The sequence below is a fragment of the Coregonus clupeaformis genome, chromosome 27 (genome assembly GCF_020615455.1).
Source record: "Coregonus clupeaformis isolate EN_2021a chromosome 27, ASM2061545v1, whole genome shotgun sequence".
NCBI classification, from domain to species: Eukaryota; Metazoa; Chordata; class Actinopteri; order Salmoniformes; family Salmonidae; genus Coregonus; species Coregonus clupeaformis.
This window is the reverse complement of record NC_059218.1, coordinates 18410578-18436878: the sequence shown is the minus strand read 5'-3', so window position 1 is coordinate 18436878 and position 26301 is coordinate 18410578. Positions and strand designations below refer to the sequence as shown.

The 26301-nt window shown below is 42.9% G+C and overlaps 1 protein-coding gene across 6 annotated transcripts in view; it reads left to right on the top strand.

Moving 5' to 3' along the window:
• LOC121541592 (netrin receptor UNC5D-like) overlaps positions 1-26301 on the top strand; it is a 353223-nt gene that overhangs the window by 282411 nt on the left and 44511 nt on the right. For 2 of the 6 annotated variants that reach the window (XM_041850718.2, XM_041850717.2), the window contains exons 5-9: positions 14803-14977; positions 17841-18008; positions 19820-19984; positions 21211-21243; positions 23826-24011. In XM_041850718.2, coding sequence (XP_041706652.1) covers positions 14803-14977; positions 17841-18008; positions 19820-19984; positions 21211-21243; positions 23826-24011 — 727 coding nt within the window. The remainder of the gene's footprint in view (positions 1-14802; positions 14978-17840; positions 18009-19819; positions 19985-21210; positions 21244-23825; positions 24012-26301) is intronic. The other 4 variants (XM_041850721.2, XM_041850720.2, XM_041850719.2 and 1 more) reach the window with 3 other exon arrangements.

Below are 26301 nucleotides of genomic sequence, written 5' to 3'. Positions count from 1 at the left end.
GAGCCCCAGACCGAGGGTGATTGACCGTCATCTTGAACTTCTTCCATTTTCTAATAATTGCGCCAACAGTTGTTGCCTTCTCACCAAGCTGCTTGCCTATTGTCCTGTAGCCCATCCCAGCCTTGTGCAGGTCTACAATTCTATCCCTGATGTCCTTACACAGCTCTCTGGTCTTGGCCATTGTGGAGAGGTTGGAGTCTGTTTGATTGAGTGTGTGGACAGGTGTCTTTTATACAGGTAACGAGTTCAAACAGGTGCAGTTAATACAGGTAATGAGTGGAGAACAGGAGGACTTCTTAAACAAAAACTAACAGGTCTGTGAGAGCCAGAATTCTTACTGGTTGGTAGGTGATCAAATACTTATGTCATGCAATAAACTGCAAATTAATTACTTAAAAATCATACAATGTGATTTTCTGGATTTTTGTTTTAGATTCCGTCTCTCACAGTGGAAGTGTACCTATGATAAAAATTACAGACCTCTACATGCTTTGTAAGTAGGAAAACCTGCAAAATCGGCAGTGTATCAAATACTTGTTCTCCCCACTGTATGTAAACTCTAACATTGATTTATCTCGCAATAGATGTCATATAATTGGTAATATTATTTTTTGTCTTCATCTAATGCCTTTTAAGCAGAAAGTAATCCAAAAGTAACAGAAAGTAATTAGATTACGTTACTGAATTTGGGAAATCCCAAAGTAAAGTTTTGGGCATGTAACTAGTGACTAACGGATTGCAATTAGAAAGTAACCTACCCAACCCTGCTTATACAGTTAATCTCTTTCCGTAACATCTTGAGGCCGGCAATTAAGGAGAATGCGAGAGGCTCAATTAAAGATGTTGCAGAACTGCTGTATTTGAACCACCACTCCCTTCTGCCCAGTTTCCCTGATGTTGCTATGGCAAACAAGCTGTTTTTAACCATCCCTGTAACTGTCTTTTTCTAAACTAAAACTCATAAATAACTAGGCCTACCGAAGAAGCATTAGGCTCTCGGTCTGATATGCGCTTTTGAACACCTGAGTAAGTGCCACTCATTGCACTGGCGCCGTCGTAGCCTTGACCACAGCATTTGTTCATCAGTATCCCCTTACTTTTAATCAGTTCAATTATTTATTTTTCAAGGCCTGAGGCACTTTGATTAGTCACATTCTTGAAGCCCAAGAAACAAATACTTAGCTTCCTAGTAAATATGGAAATTAAAAAGGTTAGTAATTACTCTTTGGAGGGTTACTGTCAAAATTATTCATTAAATAAAAAAATCAACATCAATGACTGGCACATGGGCCCCCAGAGCTTGTGGGCCCCCCTGCCTTGCAGGGGCCACTGGGGTGTCCGGTATGCCAGTGCTTCCTGCGTGTGTGTGTTCTTATGCCTGTGTGTCTATGTCAGGTGTGTCATACTAATTTTGCCAAGGGGGTCGCATTTGGTCTTCAATGAGATCCGGAGGGCCGCACTGAAAATTGGTTATATTTCCTCGCCCTCAAAATGTGCACAAAAAAATCCTCTAAAAGATTGTCCATGTGATGTGATGGCAGCGCTGATGAGGGCGCACATCTTGCCGGTTCCTGCTCGACTTTGCTTTTTTATGGCTATTTTTACATTAATTATTACTTTGTTTACTCAGAATGTTCGTGCAATAATTTCCTACGACTGACAAACACTTCTGGATCATGAATCGGAAGCTACAAACTTATCTCTCAGCCTCCCAGATCTCGAATACTACATTAGTTCCTTTGTGACGCGTACAAAGCCATCCCCGCCAAAACTTCGGCCAATCAGATCATGTCTCTCTGTTCCTACTCCCCGCCTACAAGCAGCAACTCAAGAAGGAGCCACCAACATAGAGAATAGTGAGGCGCTGGATAGAGGAGGCAGACTCAATGCTGCAGGACTGTTTCGAGAATACTGATTGGAATACACTATATATACAAAAGTATGTGGAACCCCTTCAAATTAGTGGATTTGGCTATTTCAGCCACACCCGTTGGTGCAGGTGTATAAAATCGAGCACACAGCCATGCAATCCCCATAGGTCTCACTGAAGAGCCTTTCCAACAAATCAGTTCATCAAATTGCTGCCCTGCTAGAGCTGCCCCAGTCATCTGTAAGTGCTGTTATTGTGAAGTGGAAATGTCTAGGAGCAACAACGGCTCAGCAGCGAAGTGGTAGGCCACACAAGCTCACAGAAAGGAACCGACTGTTCTCGGTTGCAACACTCACTACCGAGTTCCAAACTGCCTCTGTAAGCAACATCTGCACAATAACTGTTCGTCGGGAGCTTCATGAAATGGGTTTCCATGGCCAAGCCTATGATCACCATGCGCAATACCAAGCATCGGCTGGAGTGGTGTAAAGCCAGGAAAATGCTACCTGCCCGAATACATAGTGCCAACTGTAAGGTTTGGTGGAGGAGGAATAATGGTCTGGGGCTATTTTTCATGGTTCAGGCTACTTAGTAAGGGAAATCTTAACGCTACAGCATACAATGACATTCTAGACGATTCTGTGCTTCCAACTTTATGGCAACAGTTTGGGGAAGGCCCTTTCCTGTTTCAGCATGACAATTTACATTTATTTTTTTACATTTTAGTCATTTAGCAGACGCTCCTATCCAGAGCGACGTACAGTTAGTGAGTGCATACATTTTCATATTGCCCCCCCGTGGGAAACGAACCCACAACCCTGCCGTTGCAAGCGCCATGCTCTACCAACTGAGCTACAGGGGACAATGCCCCCGTGCACAAGAGGTCCATACAGAAATGGTTTGTCGAGATCAGTGTGGAAGAACTTGACTGGCCTGCACAGAGCCCTGACCTCAACCCCATCAAACACCCTTGGAATGAATTGGAACGTTGACTGCGAGCCAGGCCTAATCACCCAACATCAGTGCCCGACCTCACTAATGCTCTTGTGGCAATGTTCCAACATCTAGTGGAAAGCCTTCCCAGAAGAGTGGAGGCTGTTATAGCAGCAAAGGGGGGACCAACTCCATATTAATGCCCATGATTGTGGAATGAGATGTTCGATGAGCAGGTGTCCACATACTTTTGGTAATGTAGTGTATGTTCAAAGATTAATCCACCCAGGACATCATTCAACATTGAGGAATATACTGTACTTCGCCAGTCACAGGCTTCATTGGGAAATGTGTTGATGATGCATACCCCAACCAGAAACCCTGGATGAACGGAGATATCGGCAGAACAAACTAACATCTTCAACATGTCCCTGTCCCAGGCCGTAGTCCCCACCTGCTTCAAGGAGACCACCATCGTTCCAGTGCCCAAGAAAAACAAAGTGACATGCCCAAATGACTATCGCTCCGTTGCACTCACCCAGGCTATCATGAAGTGCTTCAAAATGCTGGTCATGGCCCACATCAAGGTCAGCATGCCAGGCACACTGGACCCACTCCAATTTGCCTACCGCTCCAACAGATCCACGGAAGATGCCATGTCCATTGCTTTTCACATGGCTGTAACACAACTGGACTAGAGGAACACCTATGTGAGAATGCTGTTCATTGACTACAGTTCAGCATTCAACACTATTGTTCTCTTCAAGCTTGACACCAAGCTCAGAGCGCTGGGTCTGGACACCACCCTCTGCAACTGGATCCTGGACTCTCTGACGGGCAGACCACAGGCTGTGAGGATTGGCAACAACACCTCCTCCACACTGAGTCTTAACACAGGAGCCCCCCAGGGGTGTGTCCTCAGCCCTCTGCTGTACTCCCTGTTTACCCAATGACTGCGTGGCTTTGGACGACACCAATTCCATCATCAAGACACCACAGTTGTAGGCCTGATAACCAACAGTGACAAGTCAGCCTATAGGGAGGAGGTAAGTGAACTGGCATTGTGGTGCCAGGACAACAACCTTCCTCAACATCAGCAAAACAAAGGAGTTGATTGTTGACGTCAGGAAGCGGAGGAGGGAACATGCCCCGATCCACATCAACGGGACTGCAGTAGAGAGAGTCAGCAGTCTTAAGTTCCTCTGCATCCACATCACCGAGGACTTGACATGGACCAACAACACCACCACTCTTGTCAAGAGGGCACAACAATCATATCTACTTCCTAAGGTGTCTAAAGAAATTTGGCATGCCACCCCAGGTCCTCTCCAAATACTACCTCTGCACCATCGAGAGCGTCCTGACTGGTTGCATCACGGCCTTGTACGGGAATTGCTCCATCCACGATCGCAAGGCCCTCCAGCAGGTGGAGAAGTCAGCCCATTACATCACTGGGGCCGTTCTCCCACACATCCAGGACATCTACTCGAAATAGTTCCTGAGGAAGGCCTGCAGCATCATCAAGGATCCCATACACCCCAGCCACGAGCTGTTCACTCCCTTACCGTCAGGCAGATGGTATCAGAGCATGAGCCATCAGATTGCTGACCATTTGAACTGGACTGACCACCTCCACTGACTCTCCACACCTTAGCACACATGCACTCACTCATGCACACACCCACACAGATGTACACTCACCACACACACTGAGTGTATAAAACAGTAAGGATACCTTTCTAATATTGAGTTGCACCCCCCGCCCCCTCATTTGCCCTCAGAACAGCCTCAGTTCGTCGGGGCATGAACTCTACAAGGTGTCGAAAGCGTTCCACAGGGATGCTGGCCCATGTTGACTGCAATGCATTTCATTATACAGTGTATACCATGTGTATCCCGTATATACGGCTAATAAAACTTGAAACTTGAAACTATTCATCGTTTTTGGAATTTCCTATGCTCCCTGACTGAATAGCTTTCATTTTGGTGATTATTAGCAAGCTGGACACAGTCAATAAACTGTATGAATGTAGGTCCATTAAAATTTCTACACAGTTTTGATTTGGTTTTAGTCATTTAAACTATATTGAGTTTGTTTACTCAAACCACCCATGCCCCCCCCAGCTGTAGCGCTTGTCCCCCTCCATGCATTGTGTTGTCCTCATGCATTCATGAATGTGACTCCAGCGAAGAAAGACAGTAGTTAAATAATACATAGAGGAAGTCCAGCCGTTTCTCCAACATGGCTCTCAACCAAGGAGATATCCACATCCTCATCTACAGTGGGAAAGTAACCTATGAACATCTCCATATGAATCTGGGGAATTACTTAACTTAACTCATCTAACCGAATGTCACTTAAAGTGGAACTGCCAGCGTTTTAACTACTTTGCAGATATGAAACAAACAGACAATCATATATACTTTATATGAGGTTTTAAAAATAGGTTTTATTTGACAGTTCAATGCAGTGGAAACGCGTTCTCTAGAGTGATGAATCACCATCTGGCAGTCCGACGAACAGATCTGGTTTTGGCGGATGCCAGGAGAACGCTACCTGTCCGAATGCATAGTGCCAACTGTAAAGTTTGCTACGTTGCGGAACAGTTTGTACTGAGCGACACATTTTCCAAAATCATTATTTTACGTTCTTGAACAGACTTTGAGGTACATTTGCTCCCATTTGGTGGGTGCGGCGAGGTGTGACTTCAAGCAATGATTGATGTATTTAACAGTTAAATGTAACTAAATATAATCGAAAATGTAATCTACTTAAACAATGGGGCCCATAAACAATTACTAGTAATGCTTCATACTCCAAGAAAGGTTAAAATCTCACCTTTCTAGTAAAAAAAATTGCTGAGGTGTAGTCACTTTTGAGGACAAAAGCTCAAGTACACAGTACAAATATGATAAAAATATTAAAATATTAAATATTTTATATTATGTATTTCCTATTCAACAAAACTATATGAATAAGGATTTAAAGGACTTATATGCTTTCTAAATATAGTATAATAAAATAATAAAATTACTAACTATAAGATTTCACCTTCCTTATAACTGTAAAATACATATTTGTATGTTTAGTGTTAGAGAAAATGTGCATATTTTCTAAAGGTCTCTCTGATCAAAATGTCTGCTCCCATCGCTGTGAACGTCTCACAGATCTCTAGCTTGGCTTCCTGAAGTCGGTAGGAACTCGCCTTTCGTCTCATATTAATCTTGTTTTTTGTTTTGTTTAATGGCTATAAATCGATCTCTGAATGTGCTACAGTGATAAAACCACTCTCTCCTGCTGCGCTACGATGTACCAGTTTCAAGTGGTTTCAGATTTCACATCCTATGTCACACAGGCTCAAAAAATATACTACTGTGTCCGTGGGAACCAGGGCTATTGCTCAATGAAATTTCGATCTACGGTGTCCACAGATCGATTTATAAGTGACAATGACGGTCTGAACCTGTACCAGAACCAGGCAGGTCCCCTAAACAGGGGACTTTACATCTAAGAGGTTTTTAAAGGCAGTGGCCTTGCTGACAGCGTTCCCCAACCCACAACCTCACCGTTTTTCAACTGGTTGTTCAGTACAGCAACATTGCCGTTCAATTGAACATTCCAGAACATAAAAACGTACTGAACGCAGCCCTGGGCAAGACTGACATGTTTTTATTAGGTTTTATTTACTGCAGTGTCTATTAATTGTCCAAACGCACAGCCATTTCCCCACGATATATTGCTATAGAATACTATACGTAATTCCCAAGCATTCTATGAAAGTATGAAAATGTGAAAATAACCATATCTAAGAAAAAAAAATTAAAAAGACGTCATCATCTTCCTGGGGGAGTATGTGAACAGATTATAATATGATTTAATGTTGCTAAAACACTGTCAGTTCCACTTTAATGGACTTTACCACCCCTGTTGAGAATGTAGCTCGGAAGACATTTTGGATCAGAGAAAGGTTCAGGAACTGCTTAGAGTTGATCAGCTGACCTACCATGTGTGTTTTTGGCTGCCAAGACTTCGTTTACTTTGGTCATGCTGTTTATTTGAATGCTGTTTTACATTTTGCTGCAATTTGCATAGTGTTGTGAGTTCATGAAAACACATTATTGCTGAGCTAATACAAGCAGTGCACATTTGAATCAACATCTGACTCAACATTAAATAACTTGCCAACAGTTCACCGGATTTATCTATGCATATGTAATGGCTGTGATTGTCCATACTGTTTGAAAGAAATGCACAATATATCATCACAGTATCCTCACATATCACTTCTCTGTTTCTCTCTTCTGTTTGCTCAGACAATGTCAACAGTGGTGTAGTACTGTTTTGTTAGGTACTGGAACGCCCCAAAAAATGTAAATGGCGTTATAATTTCTCAACCAATGTTTGTACCGACAGATTATCGTTTAGCATTTTAGAATATGCATAAAATGCATCCTAAAGGCCTCCCGAGTGGCGCAGCGGTCTAAGGCACTCCATTGCAGTGCTTGAGGCGTCACTACAGCCCTGGGTTCAATCCCAGGCTGTGTCCCAGCTGGCCATGACCGGGAGACCCAAGAGGTGGCGCACAATTGGGTTAGGGGAGGGTTTGGCCGGCCGGGATTTCCTTGTCCCATCGCGCTCTAGCAACTCCTTGTGGCGGGCTGGGCACCTGCAAGCTGACTTTGGACGGTGTTTCCTCTAACACATTGGTGCAGCTGGCTTCTGGGTAAAGCGAGCAGTGTGTCAAGAAGCAGTGCGGCATGGCTCTCGACCTTTGCCTCTCCTGAGTCCATACGGGAGTTGCAGTGATGGGACAAGACTGTAACTACCAATTGGGGAGAAAAAATTGGTAAAAGTACCCCAAAAAGAAAATAGCATCCTAAATGCAACATCTGCCTATGCCCACACATATTGTGTCAAGAAATGTTTTTATTTTTAATACCCTCAAACACCAAATTAAGCATACTTAATCTGTCAATCGTGAATAATAATAATTGTTTTAACAATGAAACGTCCAAACTGCATCTGCATGCCAATCATTTGATCTCTATCAGTTTCATGGGAATATGCATTTAGATCTTCTTGAATTATGTCGGTTTCGTGAGCAAATTAGAGCAGATGGTGGTAACCAGAGATGGGCAGTATTTATGTTAAATGTATGTAAAATATGTATTTTAATTACTTCTGAGTATTTTGTCATTTGAATTACACTGGGCTGAGCTACTCTCCGATGTAGTTTATATTTTGTACATTTTCTAAATACTTTTCTACACCGTTTTTTTGTGGTTCACATTTTGCCCTTTCACCCTGCATTGGTATTAGAAGTCCGATAGCACTATGGTGTGATAAAAGCATCTGCTAAATTAACTAAATATAAATGTATATGTACAAATCTTGATAAATACTTTGTTGAGGGAAAATGTACTTGATATGATTGTGATATGTTGTTGTGTCACCTAGCAATCTTAAGATGAATGCACTAATTGTAAGTCGCTCTGGATAAGAGCATCTGCTAAATGACAAAAATGTAAATGTAAAAAGTATTACTCTAATGAGCTTCGCCCTGAAACAAAGCCAATAATAATACCCAGTGTGCTTTGCAGTTCATTTTGGTATGTTCATTTTCTTATATACATTTACATTTAGCAGACACTCTTATCCAGAGTGTCTTGATCAACTAAATTAGATAAACAACAACATTTCACAGTCATAGCAAGAAAAACATTTTTGTAACCGTTACTGAGAATTTTGATGCTGTTCGGGCCAGCTACTTCAAAATTTATTTTTGTATATTAAAATACAAATTACATGTATTTTAATTAAATACATTACAAATACAAGTATTTTGTAGTTTATTTTGATACATTGACCTTTATGGTATTTTGTATCTGTATTTTGTCATTTTTGCCCATCACTGGTGGTAACAAATAGCATAGCTAGACCTACCTTTATTTTGTTTCAATCAAAGCACATATTTTGCCTAGTGGTGCCGTGGCACGCATGCTGTTGACTTTTAGCCACATGAGAAAAAAAATGTGACCACTCAGCTAATCATCCTAAAATCTCATAAGAAATAAAGTGGTGTTTTTGGTCTTAACAGGACCATTATACTTTGCTCTTCTATTTGGTTATGTTGTGTAGAATACTAATAAAATAGTATGTGACTTTGCAGACATTGATTCAGCTTTGATCTAACTTTAGTAAACAAGCACCACTGTGAGAAGTGGCGGAGCGAGGCTCCGGTGCGCTCCGGCAGCACTACACCCCTGAATGTCACTCCATCTGGCTCAGTAGTAACGGAGCCAAAATGGCAAAGTCAGTTGCTGCTTGTGTCCCAGAGTACAGCTGGTGGGGACTGCGACTGGAGCTGACACATCTGAACTAGATGCTTGATGGTGCTATCTACACTCCCCTCCGTATGTATTTGGACAGTGAAGCTAACATTTTGAATTTGGCTCTATACTCCAGCATTTTGGATTTTAGATAAAATGTTTCATATGAGGCGACAGTACAGAATGTCACCTTTTATTTGAGGGTATTTACATACATATCTGTTTTACCTTTTACAAATGAAAGCACTTTATTACCAAGTGCCCCCATTTGAAAAAGTCAAAATTATTTAGACAAATTCACTAAAGTAGTCAAAGGTTTAGTATTTGGTCCCATATTCCTTGCACACAATGACTACATCAAGTTGTTGGATTCATTTAAAGCTAGTTTTGGTTGTGTTTCGGGTTATGTTTTGCCCAATAGGAATTTAATGGTGAATAATGAATTGTGTCATTTTGGAGTCACTTTTATTGTAAGTAAGAATATAAGATGTCTGTGAACACTTCTACATGAATATGGATGCTACCATGATTATGGATAATCATGAATGAATCATGAATGGTGATGAATGAGAAAGTTACAGAGGGACAAAGATCATACATCCCAAAAAATGCTAACCTACCCCATTATAGGTAATTTGTAGCCTCTGTAACTTTCTCACTCATCATTATTCATGATTCATTCATGATTTGTATTAATCATGGCATTATCAGGATTAATTTAGACATGTTCAGAAACATCTTATCTACTCACTTAGAAAGTAAATGACTCCAGTCATTATTCACCATTCAGTTCCTATTGGGCAAAACATAACCCAAAACAAAACCAAAACAAACTGCAAATGCATCCAACGAGTTTGTAGCGCTTGATGTAGTAATTTCGTGCTATGGGACCAAATACTATACTTTTCACTACTTTAATACAATATAAGGGAATTAGTCCAAATACCTATGACTTCTAAATCAGATACTGTATGTATGGAAATACCCTCAAATTAAAGGTGACATTCTGTACTGTTTTCTCATATGAAACATTTGATTTTAAATCCAAAATGCTGTAGTATAGAGCCAAAAATAATAATAATTGCATCACTGTCCAAATACATGCAGAGGGAAGTGTATAAACACCTGGCTGCTTTGTTGAAAGTGAAAAGTAAGAAGCTAGAGCTACAATGGGTTCCTATCAGAGCCACACCTGGTTTCTTGATAGATCCGGCAGAAAATAAAATACTTTTGTAATGTTTAAGTTCATTTGAATAAAAGTGATTTTGTGTTGCAAATGTAACGCAATAGGAAGTAAAAGATCATCAAATAATGAAAACACAATTACAAGGACCAGCCACAATAAAAGGTCCATATTAACTGTCAAGAAGATGATCACACAGATGACTTAAGGCAATACAAGGAAGAAACTTTGGAGATGGGGAGAGAAAAAAATACTTTTCAATAACTTTGGGAAAAAAATTACAACTTCACAATCATTAGGCTTCGTATTAAGCGCCCAATCTTCCCCCACCAAATTGTAATTAATCATTAAGTCGGCTGATCCAAAGTAATTTAAAGTGCTTAAAATGTAATTATTCACTGATAAACATAACATTTCCAAACGGCGCAGAGATAAGACAAGGACACGCCGAAGGTTTAGTGCGTTGCCGCTACCGCCCCCGCCACACCGTAATGTTGCTGTCACATTCCGAGACCTCATTTGTTTAATGTGATTTCTCCAAAAGTCATCGGAGCGTCGATGGGGAAAAGGCCGGACATGATTGAGGGAGGAGGGGATGGAGAAATGGAGAGGAAAGAGTGATGGAGGAGGACTAGGGGGCTTGTTAATGAAACTCATAGTTAATTGAGTTGGATGGAAGGAAACTGAGAAATGCCGTAATGTTTGGTAATTGCCTTGTTGTCGCTTTCACTTCCACTGTAAATGAATGTTAATGTGGCGGCCGGTTGCTTTTTTTTTCAGAGTGATGGCGTTATTAGTTATTACACCTGATTTTGCATATGAGCTGATTGGAATGACCTGGTTGGCGCTTAGCTTTGTTGTCGAGTCAAGGTTAGGATGTCATAGCTACGGCTCCTTTGGCTCATTCAAGCAGGTTCAAACCGTCACAACAAATATCAAAGCCTCCCTACAACTCCCCCCGTGGGGGTGCCAGTCACTCCGCCCCCTGCTGGCTCGCTCCTGTCATATGCGTGTTAAAAAATGTTTGCGCCTTGAGCTTAGGACATGTGCTTCACCAATTAAATATTTTTTTGGTTACGGTTTAAGAACAAATCAACTTGGGAAGACAGCATCAGACACTTATCAACACAGGATCATGGGTTTGAGACAACACACACACACACACACACAATCATTATCTGCAATCGCTCGATCACACACATCATACACACACACACTTCAGAGTGGGCATGGCTCAACCCAGTGCTGCTTGATGCCTTCTAATTGGAACAAATGTGGCAAATGACTGTAAACAAATCCATTTCCCATCCTCCCCAGGCTTTCTGTCCCAGCGTCCTTATCACTGCCTCCGTCGTTGTAAACTCCACTCCCAACCACCCCCAACAGCCAGACTCAGGGAGTGCCACCACAGAATGCAAGTCACTGCCCTGTTTACACTGCCCACTGAGATAGAGACATATACAGAGAGAGAGAGATTAAACAATCAAGCAGAAACATCAGAGAGAGATGGAGAAATGGGGGGAGGAGGAAGAGAAAGACTGGATGAGCAACAACACAAAAAGGTCATCATTAGACAGTGAGAAATAATACATGACTAATAAAGACAAATGGTGTGATGGTGAAAATAAGTCTAATAACCCTGTTTTATGTGTGGATAAATAATTAAATCCACAATTGGGAAAAGAACCATAAACAATATGGCTTCCTTTTTTGGTTTGGCAGGTTCTTAGTACTGACCCTCTCTGTTGAGTTGAGTGCATGTCGCTGGTAGCAGTGTTGGAGAAAATAGTTGAAAGGTAACGTGGGGGTTGATTAGTCATTGAAGGAAAATGAGTGTAGAGAGAAAGGGAGACAGGAAGAAGGGCCACCAGCTTAGTTTCTCTGGAGCAGAACTGCGAAAAGAGTGAAAATAAAAGCACATGACCATCAAAGGAAGAAAAAAAGCCACTTGTGACAACATAACTGGTGATTTATGGATTTCTCTGCTCGCATTTGTCTATCGGGGGCACTGCCAAAGAGCAAATCAATCTCTGAGATTGTGTGTTATTGGTGGTTCTGGTATTCCCCTGGCAAATGGACACACAAACCAACAGGGCTCCCAGTGGGGTGGGGAGAGTTTTTAGTCCTCAAACACACAGTCATAAATCAAGCTTTGCTCCCAGATACCTTGGCTAGTCGTTCTCATTGAGCACCTCCAGCCAAAGGCACATTCATTTCAATTTACAGGGCCAGCCATGCGATATAGGGAAGCATCAGTGGAGCGTTAGTTTAGTTTGTAATTCCTAATTACTTTCGCACACAACATGGCTGCTGAATTGCTAATGGTCGAAGGGTGTGACCCTGCTGAGAGCTTTGCTTTGATTGGTTGAGGGGAGGCTGGGAGTCCCTCTGATTGGTTGAAGGGAGGCTGGGAGTTACTCTCATAGGCTGATTCTAATAGTGAGTATGAAAAAAAAAAAACATGTATGCACTCACTAACTGTAAGTCGCTCTGGATACAGTGAGGGAAAAAAATATTTGATCCCCGGCTGATTTTGTACGTTTGCCCACTGACAAAGAAATGATCAGTCTATAATTTTTATGGTAGGTTTATTTGAACAGCGAGAGACAGAATAACAACAGAAACATCCAGGAAAACGCATGTCAAAAATGTTATATATTGATTTGCATTTTAATGAGGGAAATAAGTCAGAAAGATTTCTGGCTCCCAGGTGTCTTTTATACAGGTAACGAGCTGAGATTAGGAGCACACTCTTAAAGGGAGTGCTCCTAATCTCACCTTGTTACCTGTATAAAAGATACCTGTCCACAGAAGCAATCAATCAATCAGATTCCAAACTCTCCACCATGGCCAAGACCAAAGAGCTCTCCAAGGATGTCAGGGACAAGATTGTAGACCTACACAAGGCTGGAATGGGCTACAAGACCATCGCCAAGCAGCTTGGTGAGAAGGTGACAACAGTTGGTGCAATTATTCGCAAATGGAAGAAACACAAAAGAACTGTCAATCTCCCTCGGCCTGGGGCTCCATGCAAGATCTCACCTCGTGGAGTTGCAATGATCATGAGAACGGTGAGGAATCAGTCCAGAACTACACGGGAAGATCTTGTCAATGATCTCAAGGCAGCTGGGACCATAGTCACCAAGAAAACAATTGGTAACACACTACGCCGTGAAGGACTGAAATCCTGCAGCGCCCGCAAGGTCCCCCTGCTCAAGAAAGCACATATACATGCCCGTCTGAAGTTTGCCAATAAAAATCTGAATGATTCAGAGGAGAACTGGGTGAAAGTGTTGTGGTCAGATGAGACCAAAATCGAGCTCTTTGGCATCAACTCAACTCACTGTGTTTGGAGGAGGAGGAATGCTGCCTTTGACCCCAAGAACACTATACCCACCGTCAAACATGGAGGTGGAAACATTATACTTTGGGGGTGTTTTTCTGCTAAGGGGACAGGACAACTTCACCGCATCAAAGGGACGATGGACGGGGCCATGTACCGTCAAATCTTGGGTGAGAACCTCCTTCCCTCAGCCAGGGCATTGAAAATGGGTCGTGGATGGGTATTCCAGCATGACAATGACCCAAAACACTCGGCTAAAGCAACAAAGGAGTGGCTCAAGAAGAAGCACATTAAGGTCCTGGAGTGGCCTACCCAGTCTCCAGACCTTAATCCCATAGAAAATCTGTGGAGGAAGCTGAAGGTTCGAGTTGCCAAACATCAGCCTCGAAACCTTAATGACTTGGAGAAGATCTGCAAAGAGGAGTGGGACAAAAATCCCTCCTGAGATGTGTGCAAACCTGGTGGCCAACTACAAGAAACGTCTGACCTCTGTGATTGCCAACAAGGGTTTTGCCACCAAGTACTAAGTCATGTTTTGCAGAGGGGTCAAATACTTATTTCCCTCATTAAAATGCAAATCAATTTCTAACATTTTTGACATGCGTTTTTCTGGATTTTTTTTGTTGTTATTCTGTCTCTCACTGTTCAAATAAACCTACCATTAAAATTATAGACTGATCATTTCTTTGTGAGTGGGCAAACGTACAAAATCAGCAGGGGATCAAATACTTTTTTCCCTCACTGTAAGAGCGTCTGCTAAATGACTAAAATGTAAAATGTAGAAAGCCTACTTTGGGCCAGTCAATTATATGGAGCATATACAGTGCTGTACAGTGGGTCTTGAACATGATTTAGCCTTGCTTGGCTACTCATCCATATCGCTCCAGCCAAAAGGACGTTTCTTCTCCACGATGAATGTATGTTCATGAATGTATGTTCATGTATCTTCACGATGAATATATTTAGTGATTGTTAGAGCAGCAGGCAAGATTTAGCCAACAATGTTACTACAAACCTACATTGCATTGTGTGCAATAATTATTTCAAATGTACCTTTTTAGCAGCCTCACTCCCATTCTTCATTCTGATTGGTGGATTTTGACCAATGGCGGCCTCACTCCCTATTAATCTCTGTTGTTCTAGGTGGAGTGGTTGAAGAATGAGGAGCCGGTGGGCTCAGATGGGAATATCGACACGCGAGCGGACCACAACCTGATCATCCAGGAGGCACGTTTGTCTGACTCGGGAAACTACACGTGTCTGGCCAGCAACATCGTGGCCAAGAGACGCAGCCTCACCGCCACTGTGGTCGTTTTTGGTAAGACAACTGGGTTGTATTCATTAGGGCACACCGTAGCAAAACATTTCAAAACATTGTGCAATTAGCGTTTCTTATTGGACAACTTCAGGTAGCCTGTCCCTGTTTCAGTCCGTTTTATTATATTTTGTACCTAATGAATACTAACCTTCCCTATGCAGCAGACCTTATGGAGCAAACCATTTCTTTCAATTACTTTGAACATTTGATTGAGTCTGTCTTGAGAGACAGATATGCAGCGTTTTCACTTTTGGGGCTATTCTAATTAGGTCCATTGCACAAAGGCAAGCTCAATCAAGCGCATCTTGATTTTGGGGGGTGTTCAATTATTTCACTAAGTCACAGTGTAGTCAAACACAAAGTACAACAAATAAACCATACAGAGTTGTCCTATTTTGACAGACAATTCATGGATATTATGCGAGAATCTTCCTTACACTCAGCCGTTGTATTTTTCTGTCATTGGTCGTAGGCGGTCACGTCTTTGTTGTATTTTTTCTTCTTTATTGTATTGTACCTGCATAGTTCCACATGCATTTTCACATTGTTAGCATCTCCTTTCTCTTGACATGTATCTGAAGAGGATGTTTTCTGCCTCCTGTCTATGCATTTACTCTAATCAGTCTCTCATAGGTAGTAGGTGTTAAGAGCAGTCAGAAGCTGACATGTCTTGGTGTTATGTTACATCTTGTAACGGGCATGTAATGAGCAACTTCCTGGTTGAGTTTAAACACAAGACATTTAAAAGACACAGGGAAGGCTTTGACATAAGCTGTCAACTCCTCAACTGCGTGCCTGCTAGCTACCTGGAGGCTAGGATTCTCTGTTGCTTGTGCTTTCGCAGGCTCGTAGGAAGGAAGGAAAGAGAGCTAGGAACAGAAAAGGCAATAGCTAGCGCCTATCATAACTCCACAGGACTGTGTGAACACAGGAAGACAACGATAAAATCGCATTAATTAAACCTCATGAAACGTCTCTCTGAATATAATACTTCTCTTATTTATTAATTCCCTCTTTCAAACCCCTTTTGCTAGTTGAAAACCTCCTCCTCTGTGTCAACGTGACCAAATCACCACACTGACAATCATTAAAACAGCTGGAAATCCAACTACTGTTTTTGTCTAAACACAGAACCTGTTGAGGCCTTTCAGTAATCTGTGTAGCTACACTACATGACCAAAAGTATGTGGACACCTGCTTGTCAAACATCTCATTCCAAAATCATGGGCATTAATATGGAGTTGGTCTGCCCTTTGCTGCTATAACAGCCTCCACTCTTCTGGGAAGGCTTTCCACTAGATGTTGGAACATTGCTGCGGGGACTTTCTTCCATTCAGCCACAAGAGTATTAGTGAGGTCGGGCACTGATGTTGGGTGATTAGGCCTGGATCGCAGTCAACGTTCCAATTCATCCCAAAGGTGTTCAATGGTGTTGAGGTCAGGGCTCTGTGCAGGCCAGTCAAGTTCTTCCACACCGATCTCGACAAACCATATCTGTATGGACCATGCTGAAACAGGAAAGGGCCTTCCCCAAACTGTTGCCACAAAGTTGGAAGCACAGGATCGTCTAGAATGTCGTATGCTGTAGCATTAAGATTTCCCTTCACTGGAACTAAGGGGCCTAGCCCGAACCATGAAAAACAGCACCAGACCATTATTCCTTTTTTCCAAACTATACATTTGGCACTATGCATTGGCGCTGGTAGCATTCTCCTGACATCCGCCAAACCCAGATTCATCCGTCGGACTGCCAGATGGTGAAACATAATTCATCACTCCAGAGAACGTGTTTCCACTGCTCCAGAGTCCAATGGCGGCGAGCTTTACACCACTCCTGCCGACTCTTGGCATTGCGCATGGTGATCTTAGGCTTGTGTGCGGCTGCTCGGCCATGGAAACCCATTTCATGAAGCTCCTGACAACCAGTTATTGTGCTGACGTTGCTTCCAGAGGCAGTTTGGTAGTGGAGTGTTGCAACCGAGGACACACGATTTTTATGCGCTTCAGCACTCGGCGATCCCGTTCTGTGAGCTTGTGTGGCCTACCACTTCGCGGCTGAGCCGTTGTTGCTCCTAGACGTTTCCACTTCACAATAACAGCACTTACTGTTGATCGGGGCAGCTCTAGCAGGGCAGATATTTGACAAACTAACTTGTTGGCATCCTATGACGGTGCCACTTTGAAAGTCACTGAGCTCTTCAGTAAGGCCATTCTACTGGCAATGTTTGTCTATGGAGATTGCATGGCTGTGTGCTGGACTTTATACACCTGTCTGCAACGGGTGTGGCTGAAATAGCCGAATCCACTAATTTGAAGGGGTGTCCACACACTTTTGTATATATAGTGTACCTGACTACTTGTCATGGTAATGATGTGCCTGGCAGGCCCTGCTAGGAGTGAGAGCCTACAGACAGACAGATGTAATGGAGTAATGTGTTCTCACACTGACATTTGTTTCCTGTCTGACGATGAATGATGATGAATGGAGTCATAATCAGTCAATCACTGAACTGCTTTTGAGCCCAGCACATCTGAGAGAGAGAGAGAGAGAGAGAGAGAGAGAGAGCTTCACCTCTCTGACATGCCTTTGGTTTCTTGGCCTTTCACGTTTAGCCCAGGTGGAACTCCTGTGTTTTAGGCAGACAGCCTGTGCGTGTGGAGGTTTTTTCTCTTCCCTCCTTCACTCTGCTGTCATGTTACATTTTACATGCTTCTCTCCTTTTTCCCCCTCTCTCTTTTTCTCTCCCTCTTCTACTCTCTCTCCTTCTATCCTTCTCCTTCTCCCCTCTCCCATCTCCCTCGCTTCTTTTCCATCTCTCCCTCTACTTCCTCCCTCCTTCTCCCCCTTTGTCCATTTCTCCAGTGAACGGAGGGTGGTCATTGTGGACAGACTGGTCCACCTGTAACGTGCGCTGTGGGCGGGGGGTCCAGAAACGCTCCCGTACCTGCACCAACCCCGCCCCTCTCAATGGGGGCACCTTCTGCGAGGGCATGTCTGTCCAGAAGAGTACCTGTAATGCCCTCTGCCCAGGTCTGTTTGTCTATCTGGCTATCTGGCTGTTTAGCAGGCTTCTTGTCTATCTGTCTGTCTGTTCTCATTCTATCCAACAGTCTGACTGTCTAGGAGGGGGGATATTTTTGTTGTGGGGTTGCATTATTTACCAAGCAATCTGTATTATGACAGCGCTCCTCTTCAAGGAGGAGGCGGGCTCCCCCACTGCTGTTATGGTAATTTCCCTCCAAACCGCTTTCATAAACCCATCGTCTGACCCCATTTTTCCCCTCAGAGAGAGAGACAGAAAAGGATATAGGGAAGAGGAAGGGAGAGAGAGAGGGCAAGAGAGATAGGGTGAGAGAGTGAGAGAGTGAGTGAGAGAGAGAGAGAAGATTAGAAGAGTGTGAACATGGATAAAGAATATCATGCAGTCTAAAAGGAAAGGCCGGAAAATTGTTAAAGACTCCAGCCACCCAAGCCATAGACTGTTCTCTCTGCTTCCACACGGCCAACGGTACCGGATGAACAAGTCTGACACCAACAGGCTTCTGAACAGCTTCTATCCCCAAGACATAAGACTGCAAATAGCTAACTCTGCATTGACCCTAATATTTATTTTTAAAATGTGCACCGACTCTATGCACACTCACTCAATCAAACACACACTCACACACACACACACACACACACACACACACACACACACACACACACACACACACACACACACACACACATTCATACTGACTCTACACACACTCACTAACAATCATAATATATGCTGCTGCTACTCTGTTTATCATATATCCTGATGCCTAGTCACCTTACCCCTATACATATTTATCCCTACCCCTCCAGTATCCCTGCACATTGTAAATATGGTATTGGCACTGATCCTGGAACGGACCCTGTATATAGCTTACTTACTCTCTCGTGTTCCTCTTATTTCTCGTGTGTTTTTGTTCTACTTAATCAATAAGGCACGAGGAGGTGTGGTATATTGCCAATTTACCACGGCTAAGGGCTGTTCTTACACACAATGCAACGCAGAGTGCCTGGATACAGCCCTTAGCCGTGGTATATTGGCCATATACCACAAACCTCCGAGGTGTCTTATTGCTATTATAAACTGGTTACCAACATAATTAGAGCAGTAAAAATAAATGTTTTGTCATACCTGTGGTATACGGTCTGATATACCATGGCTGTCAGCCAATCAGCATTCAGGGCTCGAACCACCCAGTTTATAATTTACTTTATAGTACTACTAACATTGATTACTGCATTGTTGGGAAGAGCTTGCAAGAAAGACATTTCACTGTACTTGTGCATGTGACAGGAGAACTTGAGACTCTCTCTCCTCCACAATACTTTCTCTCTCTGTGAGTCTCAGCCTGCGTGCAAACACAGCGTTTGCATTTAGATTAGCAAGGCAGAGAGAAACCTTGAAAACCTATTGAATTGGTAAGGTGGTAGAGGAGACTTGATGGAACAAGACAAAAAGAAAACTGTATTTTCTGCCTTGAGTCAGCACCAGGATAGAACATGACATGGTATTTTTCTAATGTCGGCCCTGGAGAGAAAGAAGAGAGGGTTTTGTGTGGTGGGCTTTAGGGCTGGTCCATTGTAAGTGCTCTATCAGTAAGGTCCATAAACCAATTGTGTAGAGTAATTCTGGTGTAATGGGGTGGGGCAGTTATGTTCCACTCAGCTGTTTGCTAACTCTGCGAATCTATTATATGAGTTGGGTCTAAGGTCCTGTGTGTCTGTGTGTGTGTGTGTCTGTGTGCGCATGTGAGTGTGTGTGTGTGAGTGTGGATGTTTTTTAACCCTTTCTTCCCTCTCAGTGGATGGTGGCTGGGGAGAGTGGACAGAGTGGACGGTGTGCAGTGCGGCGTGTGTGAGACAGCGCAGCAGAGAGTGTACAGCCCCGGAGCCCAAACATGGAGGCAGTCTGTGTGACGGGGCCGCCCTGGGAACAGATAACTGCACCGGGGGCCTCTGCACTCAGAGTGAGTAATGTCACATACCGCTTCATCTGGTGGTACAACTCTGGTGGTAGATATTGTCTTCATTATAATCTTCACCATCATCGTCAGAATGTTCATCATTGGGATCATCATCATCATCATCATCAATACCACACTTATTTTGTTGAGAATTAAAACATTGCCAAAGACAAAGTAGTCTTCTGTTGGCTGGCACGTTTCCAGTTGCAGCACCAGCAATGCTGTGGACAAATCCATCCTTAGTTCCTTAGTGATGCCATAAGCAGTGAACCACATACAGTATCTGCCAGTTGCTTTGAGAGTATGGGATGGAAGCAGAGTTTGAATTATATTGTGACATTCGGGGGCTGGGTCTTTTTCAGGGTACTTTCTTTTTCTTTTGTATGAAAATGTTTTATGGGCCTAAGTAAAGACGTATTTTAACAGTAAAAATGTATTACCTTTTAATGTGGCATGAACACAACCAGTCATGATGTTTGTCATCTGATTGTCACTTCAAAAAGTAGGCTACCTGCACACGTTCATAATACAGTCCACTCCAAAATAATTTCAGCATCCAAACAGTGCCCATTTGTTACAAAACACCAAAAAGTGTAATGACATTGAGTGATGTTCATTAGGCCTACACTCTAGTAGCCTGAATTAATTGTTTTGCTGACATATTGACCTTTTTGTCAGGACACCTGAAAAGGGGCTGAAATATGGAACGCAAATACAGCTGAGAGAATAGGAGAATGCTTAAATTAGAGACCAACCCCCCCAAACTTTGTCTCATGAGCACATACCCCCCCGTAATCCACACACTGGATGGAAGTCCATACTTATTTCTTAATTCTTCTGATGCCCATATGCAGGAAGACAATCAGCCTTAATATCTTCACATCAATTTCCACACATACTTACACAGACACATGCACACACGCACAGACACACGCTCCATACAATCCCTCAAGTCCTATCACCGAGCCAATCTCACTACCGTGAGACACACACATTGTGATCATAATCACATTTGGGCATGTACACACGTGCACACATACACACACACACACACACTCTCCATACACTCCCTGTGTCATAAAGAGTCTTATCACTGGGCCCACACACACACACACATTTTGAACATGCGCACACATAAGGGTGCTCATTGGAAAACAACTGCAGGTTACATCCTGTAGTATTCCATTCAAGTAGAAGTGAAATGACATGGTGTCTCTGTGTCTTTGCAGATCGAAAGCTGCTACACGACGCCAAGCCACAGGGTGAGTTTTCCCCAACCACCATCCTACTTTAGAACACAATGTGACACACGAAAACCACTATGGCTACTCCTCTGCTATAACAACCATTTATATGTTGTCACGCCACCACTCACAGATACAACTCTCCAACCCAAAACTCCAACATCATGATCCAGAACTATTATTCCCACAAAAATGATCATATCACCAAAATTAACCTAAACCACTCATACTTCAGGTATAGTTCATTTTATATCACTCAAATATCCAGTTAATGGTGGCCAATATTGAGAGATATTGTCAGGCTACCCTCACGTATTTGAAATTACATGATCAATTGATGTTTACTGATGATGAAAAGCATGCAGTTACTTGCTGTATAACTCTGATGATAGAGCTAAATGTGCGCAATTGTTTTGCACGGAAAAATCGGAAATGTGTATTTCTGACTATGCTTTTCAAGAGGTGATATTACAACCAAATAGTTAACATTTATTTAACAATCCCTTGAAAACGGCACTCAGTTGTCAATGGTTTTAGCAGAGCTGGGATCTCCTTGTCCCCCAGCAGGCAAATCGAACGCTCTGCACCTTATTGTGACGTTTTATTGATAACGACCTATACAAGAAACCTTATTCTCACGATGAACACCTTCAAAATGATTATCTTAATCATAAAATGCAATTTTAATGCCAATTACTTGTGACACCACAACTGTCACATTCAGATTGTTTTTGTCTTTTTTTCTTCTTCGTGGGAGTAAGGGAAAAAGACGCAGCCAGTCTGCCAAAATTTAGCGAGCCCCCAATTAACCTGCCATGTTTAGCTGCTAATGCCTCTTTTGCATATTTGGGCAAATGCTGCTTTTCTTGAAGCTTCAGTCTACTTAGCGATATTCTCTGTCCTGTTCCTGTGCAGATCTCATTATCTTTAGAGAACAAGCTAAGCCAGCAGTCCTTTTCTTTACACACACACACTTTTTTAAATCTGTTGTGGTGTACTGGTGAGACCAGATACAGCTTAATCATTGCAGATTAGCTAATTTAATGAACTGGTCTTGTCACAATATAGGGTGTTCACTCATAAAATGATTAATTCATTCAAGGTTTATACAAATCAATAGTGAATTGCGTCAGAAAAACAATAGTCCAAACCGTATGTCTCTACCATATATGGTTAAAAAGTTAGATGATTTACTCTGAGAATTTAGCATGTTTAGAGTGAATGGAATGTCATCACGGGCATGATCAAAAAGTGTTCACTGCTCATTAGAACTCTGTGGTGCTGCGCTGCGCCGGCGGCAGAACGGCGCTTACTTCGAACATCACCTGACAAGCTAACTAGTGCCTGCAGGTTTGTGAGTGAAAACATGGACTTTTTCTAAATGAAATCAGCGGAATACAAAACAAAATAGGAACAAAATATATATTTATTTACAAAGCTAATAGACTGAATTTCAATATCCTCCCTCCGTGAAGACAATCTGTTCCTGTTTTCATTGTGTATTTCTGATTCTTTCCCTTTATATCACCATTGAAATGGCCCCTCTCAATGTAGACTGATCGCCAATATAGCGAATTAATGTCAATGAAAGCCAAGGATCTGGAGACGAGGGTATCAAGTTGATTTTGATTGGTCCAACCCGCGGAAACACCTCCAAATGGTACCACCTCCCAACGCCAAATATGGAAGAGCTACAACCAAGAGAGGCATGGTCTAAACTAGCAACAGTCACAGCAAATTAACGTTCTTATTTCATCAACACTGTCAAGTACAAGTATATTAAGGTTATAATATTGTAGAGAACAATATAAGGATTAATGCTATGTTATTTATAATGACATAGGGCAAAGAAAATGAAGTTTTGACATAATTTCATAGCACCCTCTTGAATTGCCCCGTCTTTCTCTATATTCTATAGCAGTGAGTGAACGCCCTACACAATATCCCAGTAGAACGCAGAGGGCCTTCCGAGTGATGCCAGAGACAAACAGCCCTTTGAGATGACAGTCAGGTGCTGGGCTTGATTAGAATCTTAGTTGTGTGCGTGTGTGTGCATGTGTGGGTGTGTGTGTCTGACACACCAGTCAGGTGCTGGGGTGATTAGGACAACTTCCTCATTAGTGCGTTAACAGGATGCAGTGGGAGGAAATACCGCACCACAGCGGAGTGAGGAGACAGGAAATGGAGAACAATAAAGCCACAGAAGGAAGCAGGTTGAAACCTGGAATGTTTCTGCCCTAAAAAAAACTCCTGCTAGAGACTTTTCAGTAGAACCTTTTCAGGAGAAGTGCATTTTAGAGATGTTACTGTGGAAGTTTCGGGTAAACATGACTTTACTGTGCCTCTCCCAAAGCATTTTAATTAAATGTATTTTAAAATGAGGGGCAAACTTTGTACAGCAGTGAAAGTTGTGTTGGTCTGGCCAGTATAGCAAAAAATCTAGATGCCACTTGACTTGACCCTTCCATCATTGGGCTCATATAACATATCATACTATTACCTACTGAATTCTACTCTGAATATAGCTCTGAGTTGATACCTTTTCTCTTTCTCTGATGTTTATACTTTGATTAAAGTTTCTCTCCCTCTCTCTCCCCCAGGTCTGGAGGGTAGCAGTGACGTAGCGCTGTATTCGGGCCTGGCGGCGGGGGTGGTGACTGTGGTGGTGTTGATTGTGGCGGTGACCCTCTACCGGAGGAACCAGAGCGAGTACGGTGTGGACGTCATTGACTCCTCCGCCCTCACTGGTGGCTTTCAGTCCTTTAGCTTCAAGACCACCTGCCAAGGTGAGCTCAGAGAACACACACAGACAGACACACACACACACAGCTGAACACACATGAACTTTGGATAAGATGAGGCAGGGAGGGGCACACACACACATACACACACCAAGTTGAAGCAGAAAGGCACACACACTTACACTGCTGAAGACACACATTGCTGTGGTCCAACAGAAGCTCAGTGTGTGTGACTGACTGTCCTTGGTGGTGTGTTTAACTACTTCATTTTAAAAAGTCCTTGTGTCCAACAGCAAGGTTGTGTTTGGTTTGCTCAGTGACACAGTAGGGTGGTGTCAGCACTGTCTAACTTATCTGTCTCGCTGTCTCTCTCCCTCTATCGCTCACTCTCGCTTTCTGTCTCTCATCCTGTCTGGAGTGGAGAGGAACAGAGACCAGACACAGCTCTCATTTCTCATGGTCTCACTCTCTCTTCCAAACAATCACTCACTCACACACACACACACACACACGCACAAACACACACACAAACACACACACAAACACACACACCTCCCCTCCACCGTTCAGCACCCCCATGGTGTTGATGGTGGAGGAAAACGCTGTCTCAGGCGCCACTCCAGAATCTCCCATAAGTGTTCAATTGGGTTGAGATCTCGTGACTGAGACGGCCATGGCATATGGTTTACATCGTTTTCATGCTCATCAAACCATTCAGTGACCACTCATGCCCTGTGGATAGGGGCATTGTCATCCTATGGGAGCATAGCCATGGTAGACACAATAATGGCCTACCCAGCATTTGTATACATGACCCTAAGCATGATAGGATGTTAATTGCTTAATTAACTCAGGAACCACACCTGTGTGGAAGCACCTGTTTTCAATATACTTTGTACCCCTCATTCACTCAAGTGGTTCTATTATTTTGGCAGTTACCTCTATTTATCTGCTCTACACTGAGTGTACAAAACATTAGGAACTCTTTCAATGACATAGACTGACCAGATGAATCCAGGTGAAAGCTATGATCCCTTATTTGGGCCTCTGTCCTCCCAGAGAATTGGAGAAATACACACACACACTGTAAAAAGTAACTGCCTAACTCATTAAAGAAATTGAGTAGTGGCTACTCAAACATCTCCAACGGTCAGTAGACACTGGCGTTGGGGTTCCCCCCGGAGGTCAGGCCCCCCAGAAAGGATTTGAACACCTCATAAGCCATGAATGACTTTTTCTTTATTACAGGAAATTTGCTTGAAAACTGCAACATTTTCTCTCAGCCTCAAGGATTCTTGAAAGTCAGGACAATCCTTGTGGCCGGCAGGGAAACTTTATTTTTGTAGTTGAACATTTGTATTTTGTTGCATTATTTGAGTTTAAAATGTACATTTAGGGCAATTTTATATGGAAAATATTTGTTTTTGGAATTTTCAAGATACTTTCAATCAACCTGATACCCCAGATTGTCACGCTCGTTATTAGATGAGATGGACCAAGGCACAGCGTGATAAGCGTACATTTTATTTCGTACACAACACACGAACAAAACAACAAAACGATACGTGAAGTCCTAGGTTATACACAAAACCTTACGGAACAAGATCCCACAATAAACTAGTGAAAACAGGCTGCCTAAGTATGGTCCCCAATCAGAGACAACGAGCTACAGCTGCCTCTGATTGGGAACCACCCTGGCCAACATAGATCTAAACGATCTAGAACGAAAACATAGAAAACTATAACATAGAAAATCCACACCCTGGCTCAACATTTAATAGTCCCCAGAGCCAGGGCGTGACACAGATAAACAGTTTAGGGCAACCCTAAATCAATTTACAGGCACGGTTGACCACCCCACTCCTTCCCGGCACTCATCTTGAGAGGAGTTTGAACGTGGTACCTCTCCATGCTCACTCCACATGCACGGTCTCAGGACTCATGCCGCACTCCTGCCGCTCGTACACAGGTTGCTGGCTCAGACTCAGTAGAAGTGGTGCAGGACCGCGACCGGCAGACCCAGAATTGGTCCAGCGTCGTCCAAGGTAGGGGAGGGTTTGGCCGGCAGGGATGTGGGTTCGTTTCCCACGGGGGGCCAGTATGAAAACAAAAAACAAAAAAAACATGTATGCATTCACTAACTGTAAGTCGCTCTGGATAAGAGCGTCCGCTAAATGACTAAAATGTAAATGTAGTGAACGCCATTACTTCAGCCGGTTAGGAGGGGTGAAGCTCACACTGTTCTCGTCGTATTATTCCTTCCATGCATATAGATACCATCTGTAGTCACTATCGCCATAACTTCGAGAGAGGACAGACCAAAAGAACAGTTTAA